The 16,384-nt window shown below is 40.9% G+C and overlaps 1 protein-coding gene across 2 annotated transcripts in view; it reads right to left on the bottom strand.

Annotated features, from left to right (window-relative positions):
- Positions 1–16,384, bottom strand: part of LOC124115107 (islet cell autoantigen 1-like) — a 353,911-nt gene that overhangs the window by 182,452 nt on the left and 155,075 nt on the right. For both annotated transcript variants that reach the window (XM_046475926.2, XM_046475927.2), the window contains exons 6-7: positions 13,332–13,530; positions 11,190–11,414 (exon numbers count right to left, since the gene is read on the bottom strand). In XM_046475926.2, the coding sequence (XP_046331882.1) occupies positions 11,190–11,414; positions 13,332–13,530 (424 nt within the window). The remainder of the gene's footprint in view (positions 1–11,189; positions 11,415–13,331; positions 13,531–16,384) is intronic.

The raw sequence follows: 16,384 nt of genomic DNA, 5'->3' as shown, positions 1-16,384 counted from the left end.
TTTGTCGGGGTAAAAAAATACATCCTAAATTCAAAACTGTTCAAACACTATGTGAATGAGATGCATGGTTCTCATTGGTCAGTATATTCTCGCTGTAGAATGCTGAAAGTAACCGGTGTATTGACAATTCATGCTCTGTGATATTTGAATATGTAAATAATTTGCTGCATGTGAACTAACAATCTGAACTACTAACAATGATATCAGCACTGAAGACAGTGGCGCTTGCAAGTTGCTACCTAGTTAACTGTGCAATCATGATGCCCATGATAAACCTACCGGTAATTATTCCAAACAACAGATTCTAGTTATCTTCATTATTATTAGATGCACATAATGCCCGCAATCACCCTTAAAGGCCTGTTTTCCGAATAATTCCAAGGACACATGTCAATATGTGGTAAACCTCCATAGAACTATTGTTATATTTGTGTCCAATTCCCATGATGAAACTGGGCCACACTTCCATCCCGCCAGTCTTGGCTATGGGAATCCTTCTTTTCCATATCCTATCCCAGTGGTGCATGAGTGATTTTTATCTGTATAATGCCATACTCGTCCCAAACCAGTGGTGATTGTATTGAGCATTGTCAAAGTCATAGTCAAACACACACACTTTTAGGGCCTCTTCCCCCTGTTCTACATTTTGCAGGATCTATATACTACTCAAAAGAAGTTAAGGATCACCCGATTCTTTCATATTGGTAATGTTAATCTGTCATGGCATGAGAGATTAACTATTGTAATATGAAAGAATCAGGTGATCCTTAACTTCTTTTGAGTAGTATATATGATCCTCAGAAATTCTTGCCATAGATGATTAAACTGAGCAAATCAGCACTGCCAGCAGGTAATATGAGAATCATCTAAGGACTCACTGTACAAGTTTGTGGAGGTGACTACAGCTGTGACGGGTACTCGAGTACCCTATATTGGTTTGGGTACAGATGGAGTTGAGAACGCTTTCCAGGACCAAAACACCAGAGGACGGGAGATTACTCAAAATGAAACTTGTTGCCAAAAATAGATAGCTAAAGTCAGTAAAACACATGGCTGCGGAAAGTTGACGAAATGGAAGAGAAACGTTCCAGCATTTTATGATGACACGTTGACCTTGATGCCACTAAAAATAAAACAAAATGTTGTTTAAGTGGCACACTGCCACATTATTGTAAAAGGACAAGGTTTCTTTGACTTTGTTTTGCACAGAACTTGTGAGTGGGTAAACACACCGTAACAGGCGCTATGATCCCTTTAAGCTAGACGGACATGAATACGGGTATAACATGTGTTTTGTGTTATACGCAGGGCATTGTGACACAAACGACCGCGAATATTTAAATAGAGATCTATTCAGCATATATCCACAAGAGGATCATGACGACTTCTATGTTGAAGACCAGGCGAGGTATCGCACCCTCAATTGAGTACTCAAGTCTGGGAATCCGAGTAATGACAATAAACACCCGAGCGGCAATTCCATTATTTATTTTGTATATAAAGGATACAGAGTTCTGGACAACAGGAGCGGGTACGCATATCGTCTATCTGCGCTGGTGTGTAGTCGTCAGTTGTTGCACCAGGACCAAGGGACCACACGGGTGGAGGACCTGATCTTCAGTGACAGAGATGTGACGTAGATAGTGGTAATAGAAGACTGTATCAGACTTCAAAAGACATCCCTCCATAATGGCAGACATGGTACAATTGATGTGCAAGACCATGGTAGAAACGACAGGTCAAGTTTCATGTGGATTAAATGTGACAGGAAAAGGCAACCCAACAAAGGTGTAGACCCGCAGAATAGTGGGTGATTAGCTAGCAAGTCAAATGTCGGAGGAGGATGTTCAGATCCCATGTGGGTGGACTAAATCGAAACGACTGATCAGTCAGCTTGTGGGACCGAATGAGGGACTGTAGCTCCTTTAAGCTTCTGAGCAGATTTCAAATTTGCAGATGCTTGGCGACCTGTTGAGGTGAAGCAGGGGTTGGCTTGGTGATGTCATGAGCTTAAGAATGTGCTTGGAACGCTTTTTCATGGTCATATATGGCCTTAGTGGAGGAACAATGAGTCTAAGTGATGCTCTTGACTACCCTCTTCGAATACCCATTGGTGACAAGCGACTTATGTAGATGAGCCAGACGTAAAGAAGGAGGGTTTGGGGCAACGGGTGCAGTAGGTGGGGGTGATGATGGAGAAGATCATCCCGCAATGGAAATTTCTTTCTGTGATCAATACCAGCATTGTGAACCAACCTTGAGTTGGCCATTAGGGCGAGACCAAAAACAGTCAATGTTGATTGGTGGATGCCGCCTTCTGAATGAACACAGGTGGAATGGTGGTCTGAGGAAAAGCGTAGGCATTGAGGTTCTCCCACAATATGGTCCTGGGATGGTCCCATGCCTGCGGATCCAGGATGGGAGAGACGAACCATGGTAGCTGAGCGTTGAACCTGGTTGTGAAGAGGTCGATGAATTGGCAATGGTAAAGTTTGAAGATCCACCGAAAAATCCTTGGGTGGAAACACCATTCTGTTGGTGGCGGTAGGCTGGGTCGGGATAAGGAGTCAGCTATAATATTGCAGATCCCGGGAATGTGCCTCATCAGTAGTGAGTGAGTGAATTTAATTTTAAGTTACATCGGCAATATTTTAGCCATAGTGTGACTTGAACAAGTTATACAATATTCATAAAAAAAACTGTCGACGAAGGACAGTATAATAACAAGCAATATGTCATAGTTTCACTTAAAACTAGTTGTAGAATACTAAAGATATAAAAATGGGGCTATAGGTCGCCATGCTAGGGACCAAGGGGACTTAGGCACCCAACAGGGTTCACACCTTTCCCTTAGTTACTGGCGATTGTTTCAAGTTTAGCCAGAGATTAAAAGTGAACAAATATTCTGCAGTTAAAACTGAGTAGATATAGATATTCTTTCAATGAGGTGGTCTTACTACTATGTAATCAAGAGTTTTAATGGTTTTTTCCCCCCAACGGAAAGACATTACCGTGAGCACGTAACACCGGAAATACTATGTCAACAAATCCAAACTGAAGTACTCAAATGAATCATGTAATTACACTGTCTGTCTAAAAAAGTGTTCATTGTATCTCTGGACTTATGTTTGTAACTTATTTCTTTAATTTTATTCAAAATTCCTTTTAATGCTGTTTTGATTAATTTCAGTGAAATCATGTGTGAAGCGATCGGAAGATCGCACAACTCACCGTTATTAACAGCAACCACAGTCAGATAACGGCTATTGATGCCTTGAAACGAGTGAGTGAGTGAGTTGGGTTTAACGCCGCTTTTAACAGTATTCCAGTTATATCGCGGCGTGTCAGCTTAATGTGGTAGGAAAGCCCCAAGTGATGCAGGTCTCAGATGTTTACCACTTCGGTGAATCCCACGAGCACAGGTATGGTGCTGACAAACCTAGAAACATAATCGGGGTGAACTGGGATTCGAACCTACAATTGTGGGTTTCTTGCCTGCCCAAGGGACGCAACTCTGCACAGTGAATCGCGGCGCCTTAGACAACTGGGCCACCTGTGCCCCCGCCTTGAATAACTTAAGTTGACAGAGAATGGATACATATATCATAAATGCCATACCTTGACTCATTAAAAGCCATATTTGTTATAGTTTGACGATTCTATGTCAACATGTAGTTCTCGCGATTACCTGTGCGGGAGCCTCAATGGTAAATGATCAAATTGTTCCAAAAAAAACCTGCAATAGCGATCAGCTGCTATGCATGGGGTTATTATTATTTTAAATATATTTAGTAAAAGCTGTAACTAAAATAACAAGATATTGGAATATATTATTTCTGACAAGGAAATAGTTTCAGATACAATTTTTGCTGACCCTTGCATTAAAAAGAAACACATGAGTCATGCTATCACCAATTCCAGGAAATCATCAATACAATGTTACACAACTCTTTCAAATACGGAGTAATAAAGTTGACACTGTTAAGATTTCTTGATTCCATTTGCAAATCAACTGAAGAAGAGAAAATACCTCCAGATAGCACAACAACAAAAGCAGTTTAAGTGCATACATGGTCTACAGTCATCTAGTTCTGAAGGAAAAAATAGATTCATCTTTCGCAAAGCAATAGTCATTTAAATAACATAGAATTCATTGGTTGATTCAAATGAAAAATTGAACAATAGTTATGATTGTTAATAATTCTAAGAATACTACCTCTATTACATCCTTTGCCATAAATCCCGTATTTTGGCTTCAGTCACACTAGCTAAATTTTCAGATTTTCAACAGACGTCCTCTTCAGTGTCAATTACACACAATTAGTTGTTCCCAAATAGCACTATAGCAACCCAAGCTATGACCTGTGTAATGGCGGGAAACCTCACTTCTTTCCAACATCTGGTCCTGATGTAATAGAGGTGGTATTCTTAGAATTATTAACAATGATAACTGTTGTTTGATAATTCTTGCAAATCCTCTACCTCTATTACATCTTTGCCAGAATATACCAGAGGGACCCGGCGGGATCTGCCTCCAGTAACTTCCTGTGTGATTGACAGTAGTCCTCTTCTGGAAACCATTTAATCACTAATTCTAAACCTGACCCTAGATAATTTCCTCTGAAATTTCTCATGAGGACTTGAAAATCAGAATGCATCAAGAATCAGTCAAATCAGTGATACCTTCACAAGAATTACCATTACATTAGCTTATCTTGTTAGTAATAATGACATCATTTCTGGTCCATTTCTACCAAATGACGTCAAGAAGCAAGATTCGTGGTAAGGGCACTGATTTCATGATCCGAGCAGGATCCAAGATGGGGAGTGGAATTCTGTGCCTGTGTTTAGCTCACTGCAATGGTAGACTTAAGCCAACCCGGAACTGTAGCCTTGGCGATGTCTTTGTTGGAATGAGGCTTGCAGGATATGAAAAGTCTCCTTCGATGGAGTCTATGTGGGTCTGTAGCCGAGAGGTAGAATTTCTGATGGGACAGAGAAGTCTGTCTGGTTGATCCACTGATGGCCCCAAGGCAGGAATGGTATAGTGTCTCTGGCCAAACGGCCCCATGGTGGTAGAATGATGTTTGATGTGAGTGAGTGAGTGAGTGAGTGAGTGAGTGAGTGAGTGAGTGAGTGAGTGAGTGAGTGAGTGAGTGAGTGAGTGAGAGTGAGTGAGTGAGTGAGTGAGAGAGTTGGGTTAAACACCGCTATTAACAGTATTTCAGTTATATCGCGGCATGTTTGGCTACAAAATCTGGGAGCGATCTTAGAGTTATTGAAGTCCAATGTTGATCATGGGTGAGACTAGATTAGTCCTGAGCATGGAGTTCTGAAAATCTTAGTCTGTTAGAATGGGATGGTTTCCAATTGATAATCAGTCAGGTTGAAGTACAGAATGAAGGGCTGATCTGTAACCTTCTATCGTCCAATGTCGGAATTTGTTGTCTTGATGTAGTAGAAAAACTGCTACCATAGGGATCGATATAGCACTAGTTATAATCCCTTGTTGTGTTCTCCACTGGACTAACTTGTCCCATCTGGTGTCATAAGTAAGGGAGAATGAAGGTCTAAATGATCTTGCCACAGCTTCTGAGGCAATCTCAGAGTATCTGCATGTCTGCATCTTCTGCGTGATAACTTCCAGGCAGTTAGATGTAGGCTTGGCAGATTCTCGTAGAGCCTTAATAATCTGGGGAACCACACTTTGCTGGGCCAGATTGGTGCTATCAAGATTATCATTCAATCCATCTCCTCAACCTTGTGGATGACCTTGTCAAGGAGAGACCATGGTGGGAATGCGTATGCAAAAAGACCTGCCAATCCATCGATAGCGCATCGACCTGGTGCGTATCGGATCGGGAACTGGACTAACATAAACCAGATGTTGATGGTTTAGGCAGGTGGCAAAGAGATTTAGATGTGTTGTGTCCCATAATAGGGTTATTCAAGCAAATATCTCAGGATGTAAGGTCCATTCTGTTGCCACTATTCTCCCAAGGCGGGAAAGGCTGTCGGCAAGGATGTTCAGCTTTCTGGGAATATGTCTCGCTTCCATACGGCAACTGATGGAGTCTGACAAGGCAAACAATCGTGTAGTCTCCATCATATATAGATATCCAAGTAAGGAAATGAATTTATGGATGAACAACTTCTTTATCACAATTAAGAGCGATGTTTCGGTGTAGGTTCTAACACCGTTATCAAGCAAGTGATATACAAAGTGTGGTTGGCAAGTATATATATATATATACTGAACCAAATTAAAACTTCACAATCCTAAAATTTTAACATTTTGACCAGTTATCATTGTGGGCCCTTATTGTGTATTTAAACAGTAATGGCCACGTATTGTCTTCAGATAACACCCGTTTTTGTGCAGGTGAATCGATCAAAATCATGTGCACAGCACTATAGTGGCAAAAGTGTTTTTTCACGTGCAACTGGTCATCCGTGGCAACCTCAATGCTGCTGCTTACCGCGACCAGGTACAGAACTTCTGCCTTTTATGGCAGCATGGACCCGGTTTGATCTTCCAACACGACAATGCCAGACCCAACACAGCAATTTTGACAAGGAATTTCCTTCAGAATGCCGACCTGACTCCCATCGAACACGTCTGGGATGCTCTTGGCAGAAGTCTGCGCACTCTCCATAATCAACCACAGAATTTGCAAGATCTTGGCACCATTTTGCAGCAACAATGGCGGAGTCTTCCCAATCATGTGTTCACAAGCTTCACAAGCACCACAAGGTCCATGCTGAGGCGTTGTGTGGCAGTTGTCAACGCACATGGTGGCCATACACGCTACTGAACTTGTGTGCCATCAGATTCTCGTGCTTGGGACTTATGATTTAAACTGTTGATGTTATTACTGAATACCATGGTGCTTGGAACAAATTATGGTTACCACCGATTAAAATCCTTCTTTGGACATTAATGATTTTTTAAAAATTACCTTCTCTGATACATTTGTCCGTTGTATATCATATATGGGATTACTTTTAAAAATGTGAAGTTTTTAATTTGACTCAGTATATATAAGTAGGAGGCAATGTTTATACAGTAGAGTAGATATTGTTATACTGGAGTAGAGAAGCCTGTTATGTACACACAAGGGTAGTGATGACAATCATTGGTGAAGTCAGTGACATACACAAAGGATGAAGCCAGTAATATTCACAAAGACCCTGTCAAAGCCTGTCTCCTAGTCTGCCTCCTAGTCTGCTCCAGAGACACTGTTCACTACAATACGGCCCAGCACCTAGCCCGCCTCCTCGCACCCCTTGGTGAGACTGCCAAGTCCTTTGTGGCAGATTTGTCAAAATGTTGTAAGAAGATTCTCGACATCCCCCAACCAGGAACTTAATCAGCTACGACGTTGTCGACCTGTTCACGAATGTACCCGGAACGAGGCCATGGAAATCATAACACTCATACTCATACACTCCTGTATCAGCTCAACATACTTTACCTGGAGAGACAAACCCACGGCCTCCCTTTTTGATCCCCACTATCACCCTTGATCACCGAGATATTTATGACCTACCTTGAAGAAAAAGCACTGGAAACATGCCCAATAACTCCCCTCTGCTGGTTCCGCAAAGTTGATGACACCTTTGTCATCCTACATCCCAACAATGACCTCAGAACTCGACTGGACCACTTGAATTCCCAAAACCCAGGAATGCAGTTCACCATGGAGGAAGAAACCAATCGACAGCTCCCCTTCCTTGATGTACTTCCACTGTTTATCGGAAACCTACCCACACAGATCAATACATACACGATGCCTCCAACCATCCACCTCAAGTCAAGAAAGGAATTGTTTCAACCCTAGTAGGACGAGCTCACAATGTCTGTTCCCTGAAGCAACATCTAACTAGAAAGTGTTTTTACTCGTAAAAACATATGTCTCCCCCCATTCCCCTAACCCCCATTCATTCGTTTACTTCACGTTAAACCCCATCTCTTCATTCCCACCCTCCATTACTAAATAACAGAGACAAAAATAGAACTCCTAGAAATTTCAAACAACTAATGGGCACCACTTCAGTGCTGGGTTAATGTGTATACAAAGTTTCGCGAAAAAATATTAAACGGTTTCTGAGTTATGGTCAGGAAACAAAGCTTACCCCCATTCAGAGTCTATGTTCAACTTATATCCATGGAAACGAGAAAAAATAAAAATGTCAAAAATCTCTAAATAGCAAAAGGCACCACTTCAGTGCTGGGTTAATGTGTATACAAAGTTTCGCGAAAAAATATTAAACGGTTTCCGAGTTATGGTCCGGAAACCAAGCTTACCCCAATTCAGAGTCTATGTTCAACTTATCTCCATGGAAACGAGAAAAAAATAAAAATGTCAAAAATCTCTAAATAGCAAAAGGCACCACTTCAGTGCTGGGTTAATGTGTATACAAAGTTTCGCGAAAAAATATTAAACGGTTTCTGAGTTAATATGGTCAGGAAATAAAGCTTACCCCAATTCAGAGCCTATGTTCAACTTATCTCCATGGAAACGAGAAAAAATAAAAATGTCAAAAATCTCTAAATAGCAAAAGGCACCACTTCAGTGCTGGGTTAATGTGTATACAAAGTTTCGCGAAAAAATATTAAACGGTTTCCGAGTTATGGTCCGGAAACCAAGCTTACCCCCATTCAGAGTCTATGTTCAACTTATCTCCATGGAAACGAGAAAAAATAAAAATGTCAAAAATCTCCAAATAGCAAAAGGCACCACTTCAGTGCTGGGTTAATGTGTATACAAATTTTCGCGAAAAAATATTAAACGGTTTCCGAGTTATGGTCCGGAAACCAAGCTTACCCCCATTCAGAGTCTATGTTCAAGTTATCTCCATGGAAACGAGAAAAAATAAAAATGTCAAAAATCTCGAAATAGCAAAAGGCACCACTTCAGTGCTGGGTTAATGTGTATACAAAGTTTCGCAAAACAATATTAAACGGTTTCTGAGTTATGGTCCGGAAACGGTGGGAACGCCAACGCCGACGCCGACGCCGACGGGAACCGTGCCAAAAACAATATGTCTCCCTCCATTCTGGGGGAGACATAACTACTGAACTTAGCCACCTCAAACAAGTATTTACACAGTATAACCTCCATCCTGAGCAACTTTTACAATAGACACCTGGAATCGTTCAGTTGTGTCTTGTCTGACCTTGTCTATGACATGTCCCAATTTGCCATTGAACATCTTGGGAGCAGATATCAGTTGTGACATTACCAACCTTTGTGTGGTTGTGCTGGTAGTTGTTGACGCTGTACCAAGATTAGCTGTGAAGACATCCAGACTTGGGTGGAGAGTAAGTCTTCCTGCATTCTGACTATGGTGTCTAGCAGGCTGTGGATGAGTCCAACCTGATCCGTCCTTATAGTCATGGGAGTCTCTCCGGGTATGCCGTCATATGATGTCTGCAATGATGTGCCCGATTCCGGCGACAAACCAGTCAATATATGCGCCAATGTCCATGAAATGTCTGGGCATCAGAGACAGGTCTTTAATCCAGGAAGCAGGTAATGTGACTTTAGTATTAGGGTTGCGTACTAGCTTCATAAAAGATCTCGTCCAAAACTTGATGCTCCGGAGAGGAGAATCATAGGTTTGATACAGGTAAGGGTAGCCGTTCATCTTGTCTGAGCTTGAGTAGACTTTCAGAAGCCTTGCCTGCATAACTCGGCCACGGCAATGTCTGGTGGATATGTTGAGATGATGTAGGAGCATGACATCCTCCGTATTCCGGCATTCTCTCTGCATAATCCTGTTGGGGTGAATCGTCAGACTGATTAAACTCCTCATTTAGGTCCAACTCCGACACAGAATGATCGTGGGTAACTCCTGGGAGGGGTGGATGTTTGTCATAATCCATACATCCATGTGTTCCCCGTGCGGTTCATCATCTGCTGGTGTCCAGGACTCCGCTATGAGTAAAGTCAGAGCGGCTTGTGACAAGTGCCCATGTATAACGGAACCCGTATGGGAATGATGGTCCTCCATCAAACTGCTAGGCTGTCCCATGATGTAATCTCCCATGCGGTCCGAGTGGTCGGCTTAGGTTACATCTGTTGATGGTGACTATGTGGTTGTAGTGACGCTCCCGTACCGGTCTGCGGGAGACTGTATGGGGTCATAGATGAGGAAGATGGCCTTGTGGTACCCTGACAGGACCCAAGCCTTGCTTGGGAGCTTCTACCGGGCTAGTTCGTATGGTCATCTGGGATAGGCTGTGGTCTGAACAGACTCTTCTTAGCCAATACTATCTGCTTCTTTCTAAGCATCTCCAGCTCCTGAGATATAGCTGAGAAGCGGGACTCAAACAGCGACTCCTTCTTCTTCTGCTGGTTGAAGAGCTGTTTCAACATGTTCATAGAGAATGCAGAAGTAGTTTCATTAGCAGAGTGGTAGGTAGAGCTGCTGTGATCTGAACAGATTGCTGTTCCCCATGTGTTCTCATGGTCAGAGGACTCTTCTTAGTCAATACTGTCTGCTTCTCTTCTTCTAGTTTTAGTCAAGGCTTCTGCTAGTTTGTTGAATGGCTTCTTAGACAGAGTAGGGCACAGATCACATCTTGCCTCTTCAGTGCATTTGGCCTCTCTGCACTTCTAGCAGTTGCTGTGATGATCTCCCATGATCATAAAATGGCCACACTCCTTACAAGCAGGAGGAGGGGGAGACTCCATGACAATCTCACAAACACCTCACACCAGCAATACGTGAGTTCGATCATCACTGCAATTTAGCAGCTCTTAATATGACTTAATATATCTGTTTTAAGAAAACTACTGAACAATCTTAGATTAAATGTCACTACAACCAAGTGCTTGATCGTTACAACTATAACAATAGGTGTTGACTCAAGCACACAGAGGAAAGAAGTGAGGTTTCCTGCCATTCCACACGTCATAGCTTGGGTTGCTATAGTGCTAATCGGGAACAACTAATTGTGTGTAATTGACATTGAGAAGAGGATGTCTGTTGAAAATATGAAAATTTAGCTAGTGTGACTGAAGCCAAAATACGGGATTTATGGCAAAGATGTTATTGAGGTAGAGATTATAAAAATATGGTTGTAATGAGATTCAGATATATATATCAAACATCAGTCTGGACAGAGTTAATATGAGCAGCTTAAATCTAAAAACTTTAATTAGAAACAATATTTGACAAACCTTTAGCATGTTGAACTCATAATGCTGATAACCTTTAAAGCTCTCTGCAACTGCTGACATGGTACGTGATGTTTTCTCCCAGAAATGTAGAAGAGTTGACTGGTAGTTGGCTAGGACATGAGAGAACATGTTACACCGACTGGCTGCAAGGAGGTCCACTTTCTGCATCACATCCAGTTTCAGTTTGTCAAACCTAGCTTTTGTTTTGCGTACCTGTCCCTGGACCTGCATAATAAAACATGAAACAATTGTTATCATTTTTAATAATTCAGATAATACTACTCCTATCACCCAAACATTCTTTCCAATATCTACAACTAGATGAAGAATATTCGGGAGGTGGGTGGGATTACTCCTGATGTTATGGAGGAAGTATCCTTTAAATCATTAACAAGTATAGTCTGGATTGTTAATACCGTAAATCGCTGTGTATAATGCGACCCAACGTATAAGACGACCCCCCTGTACACGCCTTCAAAATCAACCCAAAATCCTATACTCCGTGTATAAGGCAACCTGGAATGAAGCACATCACAAGTGTGCACACAAACCTTATATATGGAATAAATATATGTTTATCTTGCGTTGTTTTTTTCTACAATGATAGGTCACGTGTGTAACTCCAGCACATGTTGCCATTTTGTGTTTACACGGTACGACACCAAATTCGTGCCCGTAAAATAAAATTCATGTATGAAGTAATAACATATAAGAGACAATGGTGAATAATTTAATCGCAAATTAACTATCTTGTAACTAACTAGGCTTATGTTTGCTTCACATTCAGCGTGTTTATTCCACAATCACTTGTACACACTGTCTCCAACAGTTGTTAATACAACTGTAAAAACAGCGGGAATTGATTTCAGCTCCACAGGTTATCACATGTTAGGTCACATGTGCAATATGCAAATGTCTATCGGTACTTCCGGCTCTCTACTCATGGATGTTGATTATTTTACCGTGTCAGCTGGTTTGACAATCTGCATCGAGGCGAGGGTCATTTCAACTTTATTTGCAGAAATTATTAAACTTTATTCAAGGAAAAGAGATACAAATCATGATTATGTATGGAAATAGTTATTGGAACAGTTATTTAGGACGAAATGCGAAGTTTTATTGTCAAATGCTGGGCTGGCTATCGGACGCCGATTGACATCGCCAGTGGAAAAAAATGTGAGATCTTCGACTCTGTGTATAAGACGACCCCCCTTCTTAACCCCCTCATTTTAGGTACGAAAAACTCGCCTTTTACACAGGGATATATGGTAGTTAAGGGATTGGTGAGTTCTGACTTTCTGACTACTGGATCTAAAAATCAAAATTTACCAGAGATTCTTTGAATTTGAAAATGGGGTCAAGGTCACCAAAACCTACTGGTGTCTGCAGAGTCTGTATATACACCATAGTTCCAAATATGAAGACAATCCAGTGTTTAGTTCTTAAGATATCGCGGCAACACCATTTTCCAACTCCAAAAGCAGATTTGCCTGCTGTGACCTTAAAAAAGGGGTCAAGGTCACCAAAACCGACTGGTGTCTGCGGAGTCTGTATATACACCATAGTTCCAAATATGAAGACAATCCAGTGTTTAGTTCTTGAGTTATCACGGCAACACCGTTTTCCAACTCCAAAAGCAGATTTGCCTGCTGTGACCTTGAAAATGGAGTCAAGGTCACCAAAACCGACTGGTGTCTGCGGAGTCTGTATATACACCATAGTTCCAAATATGAAGACAATCCAGTGTTTAGTTCTTGAGATATCGCGGCAACAAACAGGTGGGACGTACGGATGGACGGTCGTGAATACTATGTCCCCCGCTCCGCGCTTTCGAGCGGCGGGGGACCATAACATCTCTGTTAGGCTACTAAAATAAAAGAACTTAAATTTGGGTCATGTGCAACATAACTTCAGCTCTCCCATGTTTACACCCATAGGGGGTAGACAAACAACGATCTGAGGCTACTCATGGCAATACACACAACCACATAATACTGCACAGATGCTGTAAGAATACTTACTTTCCTATTATTTCCTCAGGATATTCATTTTCTTAGAGGTTTCACAAAGGAACTGTGACAAGTTTTGATTTTGTTGATTTTCCCTGATTGGTGGCCCCTCTGTTGTTATTGCCAACCTTACCTTCCTAAACTTTTCCAGCTGTTTGTAGGTGTCGGGGTCTAATTCTTCAGATATATTTTTCATCCAGAGCAGAGCTCCTCTGTATTCCGTGCGTGCTCCCTCCATTCGGTTAATCGTGACAAGGGTGTCTGATATTGCCCTATATCGGAATGTTTCTACTTCCTGGTATAGCCGCACTAATGGAACACGTAATGCCAATCTGAAAAAAAGGAAACAGATCAACACTACCAGAGGTACAGAAGCTCAACTTTTTTGGATGAATTTACACTTTAATGAAGACCTACTTGACCTGATTGCCATATTTTCTTGAGTAAAGTGCGCACCCCCACCTCTAGCGGATTCAGTATTTTGGTGAAAAAAAATAATTCAAATATGCGCAGAGAAAAATTACCCCGTACCCCTTCAGTGAATTTCGGTAACATACGGGTGATGAAAAACTTGGTCAGTACAAATTTGAAATTTGAGACAAAAAAAATCACCAGATATGTTGATTTACCATTTAAATTGTATTTTTGGTTCAGCTAGGCATTGTTTTACATCCAGGGATTAAGATTACCTTGTGTATTTTCTCACTAAGCCGGCAATCAGCTGCACACATGTTCTTTTTTAAATCTACCGGTGATTCGGTCAAGACACACCCAATGATATAACTTTCTTAGCCCTGCCTGTATTGTCATCAAACATCATACGATAGTTATCTTTGTGAATATTTCTAAGAATAGTACATCTATTACATCATAGCCAATATTCTTGAAATTTGCTTAACATCACACAAAAATATCTTTAGCTTTTCAACAGACATCCTCTTCAAGTTCCTAATCAGTTGTTAGGAGTACTGCATGTTGTGCCAAATGCCTCAGTGCATGCTTAGAGTGGGAGACACATCACTTCTTTCCAACTCCATCTAACAGATGTAGATATATCAGGGAGGTGGGAGGGACATTTTCCAGATGCAATAGAGGTAGCATTCTTAGAATTATACACAATGATAATTATTGTTTGATAATTCCTTCCAATACCTAACCTCTATTACATCATAGTTAGAATAAACCAGAGGGTTTGATGGGATCTGGTATATAGCAATACAGGATTGGTGACAGTTAATGACATATTATGAACACAGAAACATTTAAGCAAATGCACAATACCTTTTTCTTGCACTGTAAATACTATTACTGTATTTTCTTGAGCATAGTGCACACCCAAGTATAATGCCCATCCCCCTCTAGCGAATTCAGTATTTTGGAGAAAATAAATAATTCGAAAATTATGCGCAGAAGAAAATTACACCGTACCCCTTCAACGAATTCCGGTAAATGAACGGGTGATGAGAAACTTGGTCAATACAAATTTGAAATTTGAGATAAAAAAAAAATCACCAGACATGTTGATTTACCATTTAAATTGTGTTTTTTGTTCTGCTAGGCATTGTTTTACATCCAGGGATTAAGATTACCTTGTGTATTTTCTTGTAAACTAAGCCGGAAACAGCAATCAGCAGTATACATGTTTCCTTGAAATCTACCAGTGATTCTTTGTAGTCACACCCAATGATATAACTTTACAGGATTTTAATGCAAGGATTGGCAAAAATTGTATCTGAAACTATTTTTTTAATCAGGAATAATATAATCCCATATCTTGTTAATTTAGTTGCAGCTTTTACTAAATATATTTAAAATAATAATAACCCTAAGCGAAGCAGCTGAACCCTATTGCCATTTATTATTTTTCACATGGAACCAGTTTGACCAGTCACCGTCGTGGCTCCCGCGCACGTGAGCGCGAGAACTATGTGTTGACATAGAATCATCAAACTATAAAAAATATGACTTTTAACTAGTCAAAGTATGGCATTTATGATATATGTATCCATTCTCTATCAACTAAGTGAATCAAGGCGTAATGTGACCGTAATGTTGCTGTTAATAACAGAGAGTTGTGCGATCTTCCGATTGCTTCACACACGATTTCGCTGAAATTAGTTAAAAACTGCCCCCAATTCATAGGAGAGGACACCATATCACGGGATAGTACGGGTCGCGAGACCCCAGGACCGGCAGATCCCTCAGTCTGGGTCGGCATGACCCCAGGACACCAAAAACATGGGAAAGTCCGGGTCACGAGACCCCAGGACCGGCAGATCCCTCAGTCCAGGTCGGCATGACCTCAGGACATCCATTTATAACATGGTTCCTCCTCCTCTTCTAACATAAGGGTCATCGACCCAGTCTTTTCATGCCTGCGACCGAGCCAGCCCCCTTTTCTGTGCCAATATAATAAATCATTTATCTTATATATTCGTGTTTTGTTGTGGTTGCACAAAATTTAAATTTAATATTTTTGTTTGTGCAGCCATCACAGGTACCCTCTACATATTACATGTACTCACTGCAATATTACCGTCCAGATCTCTACACATATTCTTAACATTATGCCATCCATACCTTATTCTACCTTATAAGCCTATTCATTGGGATCGCTATTAAGTAAGAGACTTCTTTCTATAGGCATTAAAATCTATTGTGAGGTTTTACTTTCCAGTTGGGTTAAATCTCATAAACTGGGACGTTGTAATGTCCCTGGGATTTTATATTATATCCCAGGGATTTTATAGGATATACAAGTCATATTTGCTATAATATCCCAGGGATTTTATATAATGTCCTGGGTATTTTATTAATGTAACTTCCCTTCAGATTGTAACATGTAATGAAATGTAAAATCAAATGACAAATGTTTTCTTTATAATCCCCAGGGATCGAACTCGCAACCTTCATATCAGTAGCCCAGTGAGTGTACCACGAGGCTACAGAGGTATTGATAATCCACACTGGTTTTTAGAATGTCCTTTTCAAGATCCGTACGCCAGCAATAGATATTTTATGCGCATTTCCTAAGGTTATTGGAAAGTATGTTCGAAACATAAAAATGTTGATAAATGTTGTTTTAAGATGGTTTTTTTGGTTTATAAGTTTGGAAAAACACTTTCCCTCTGTTTTGGTAGACAGAGCATGCGCTGGGGGTCGGGAAAAACCATGGGGGCTTCGCCC

The sequence above is a fragment of the Haliotis rufescens genome, unplaced genomic scaffold, assembly GCF_023055435.1.
Source record: "Haliotis rufescens isolate VD_foot unplaced genomic scaffold, xgHalRufe1.0.p SCAF_4, whole genome shotgun sequence".
NCBI lineage: Eukaryota > Metazoa > Mollusca > Gastropoda > Lepetellida > Haliotidae > Haliotis > Haliotis rufescens.
This window is presented reverse-complemented; position numbering and strand designations above follow the sequence as displayed.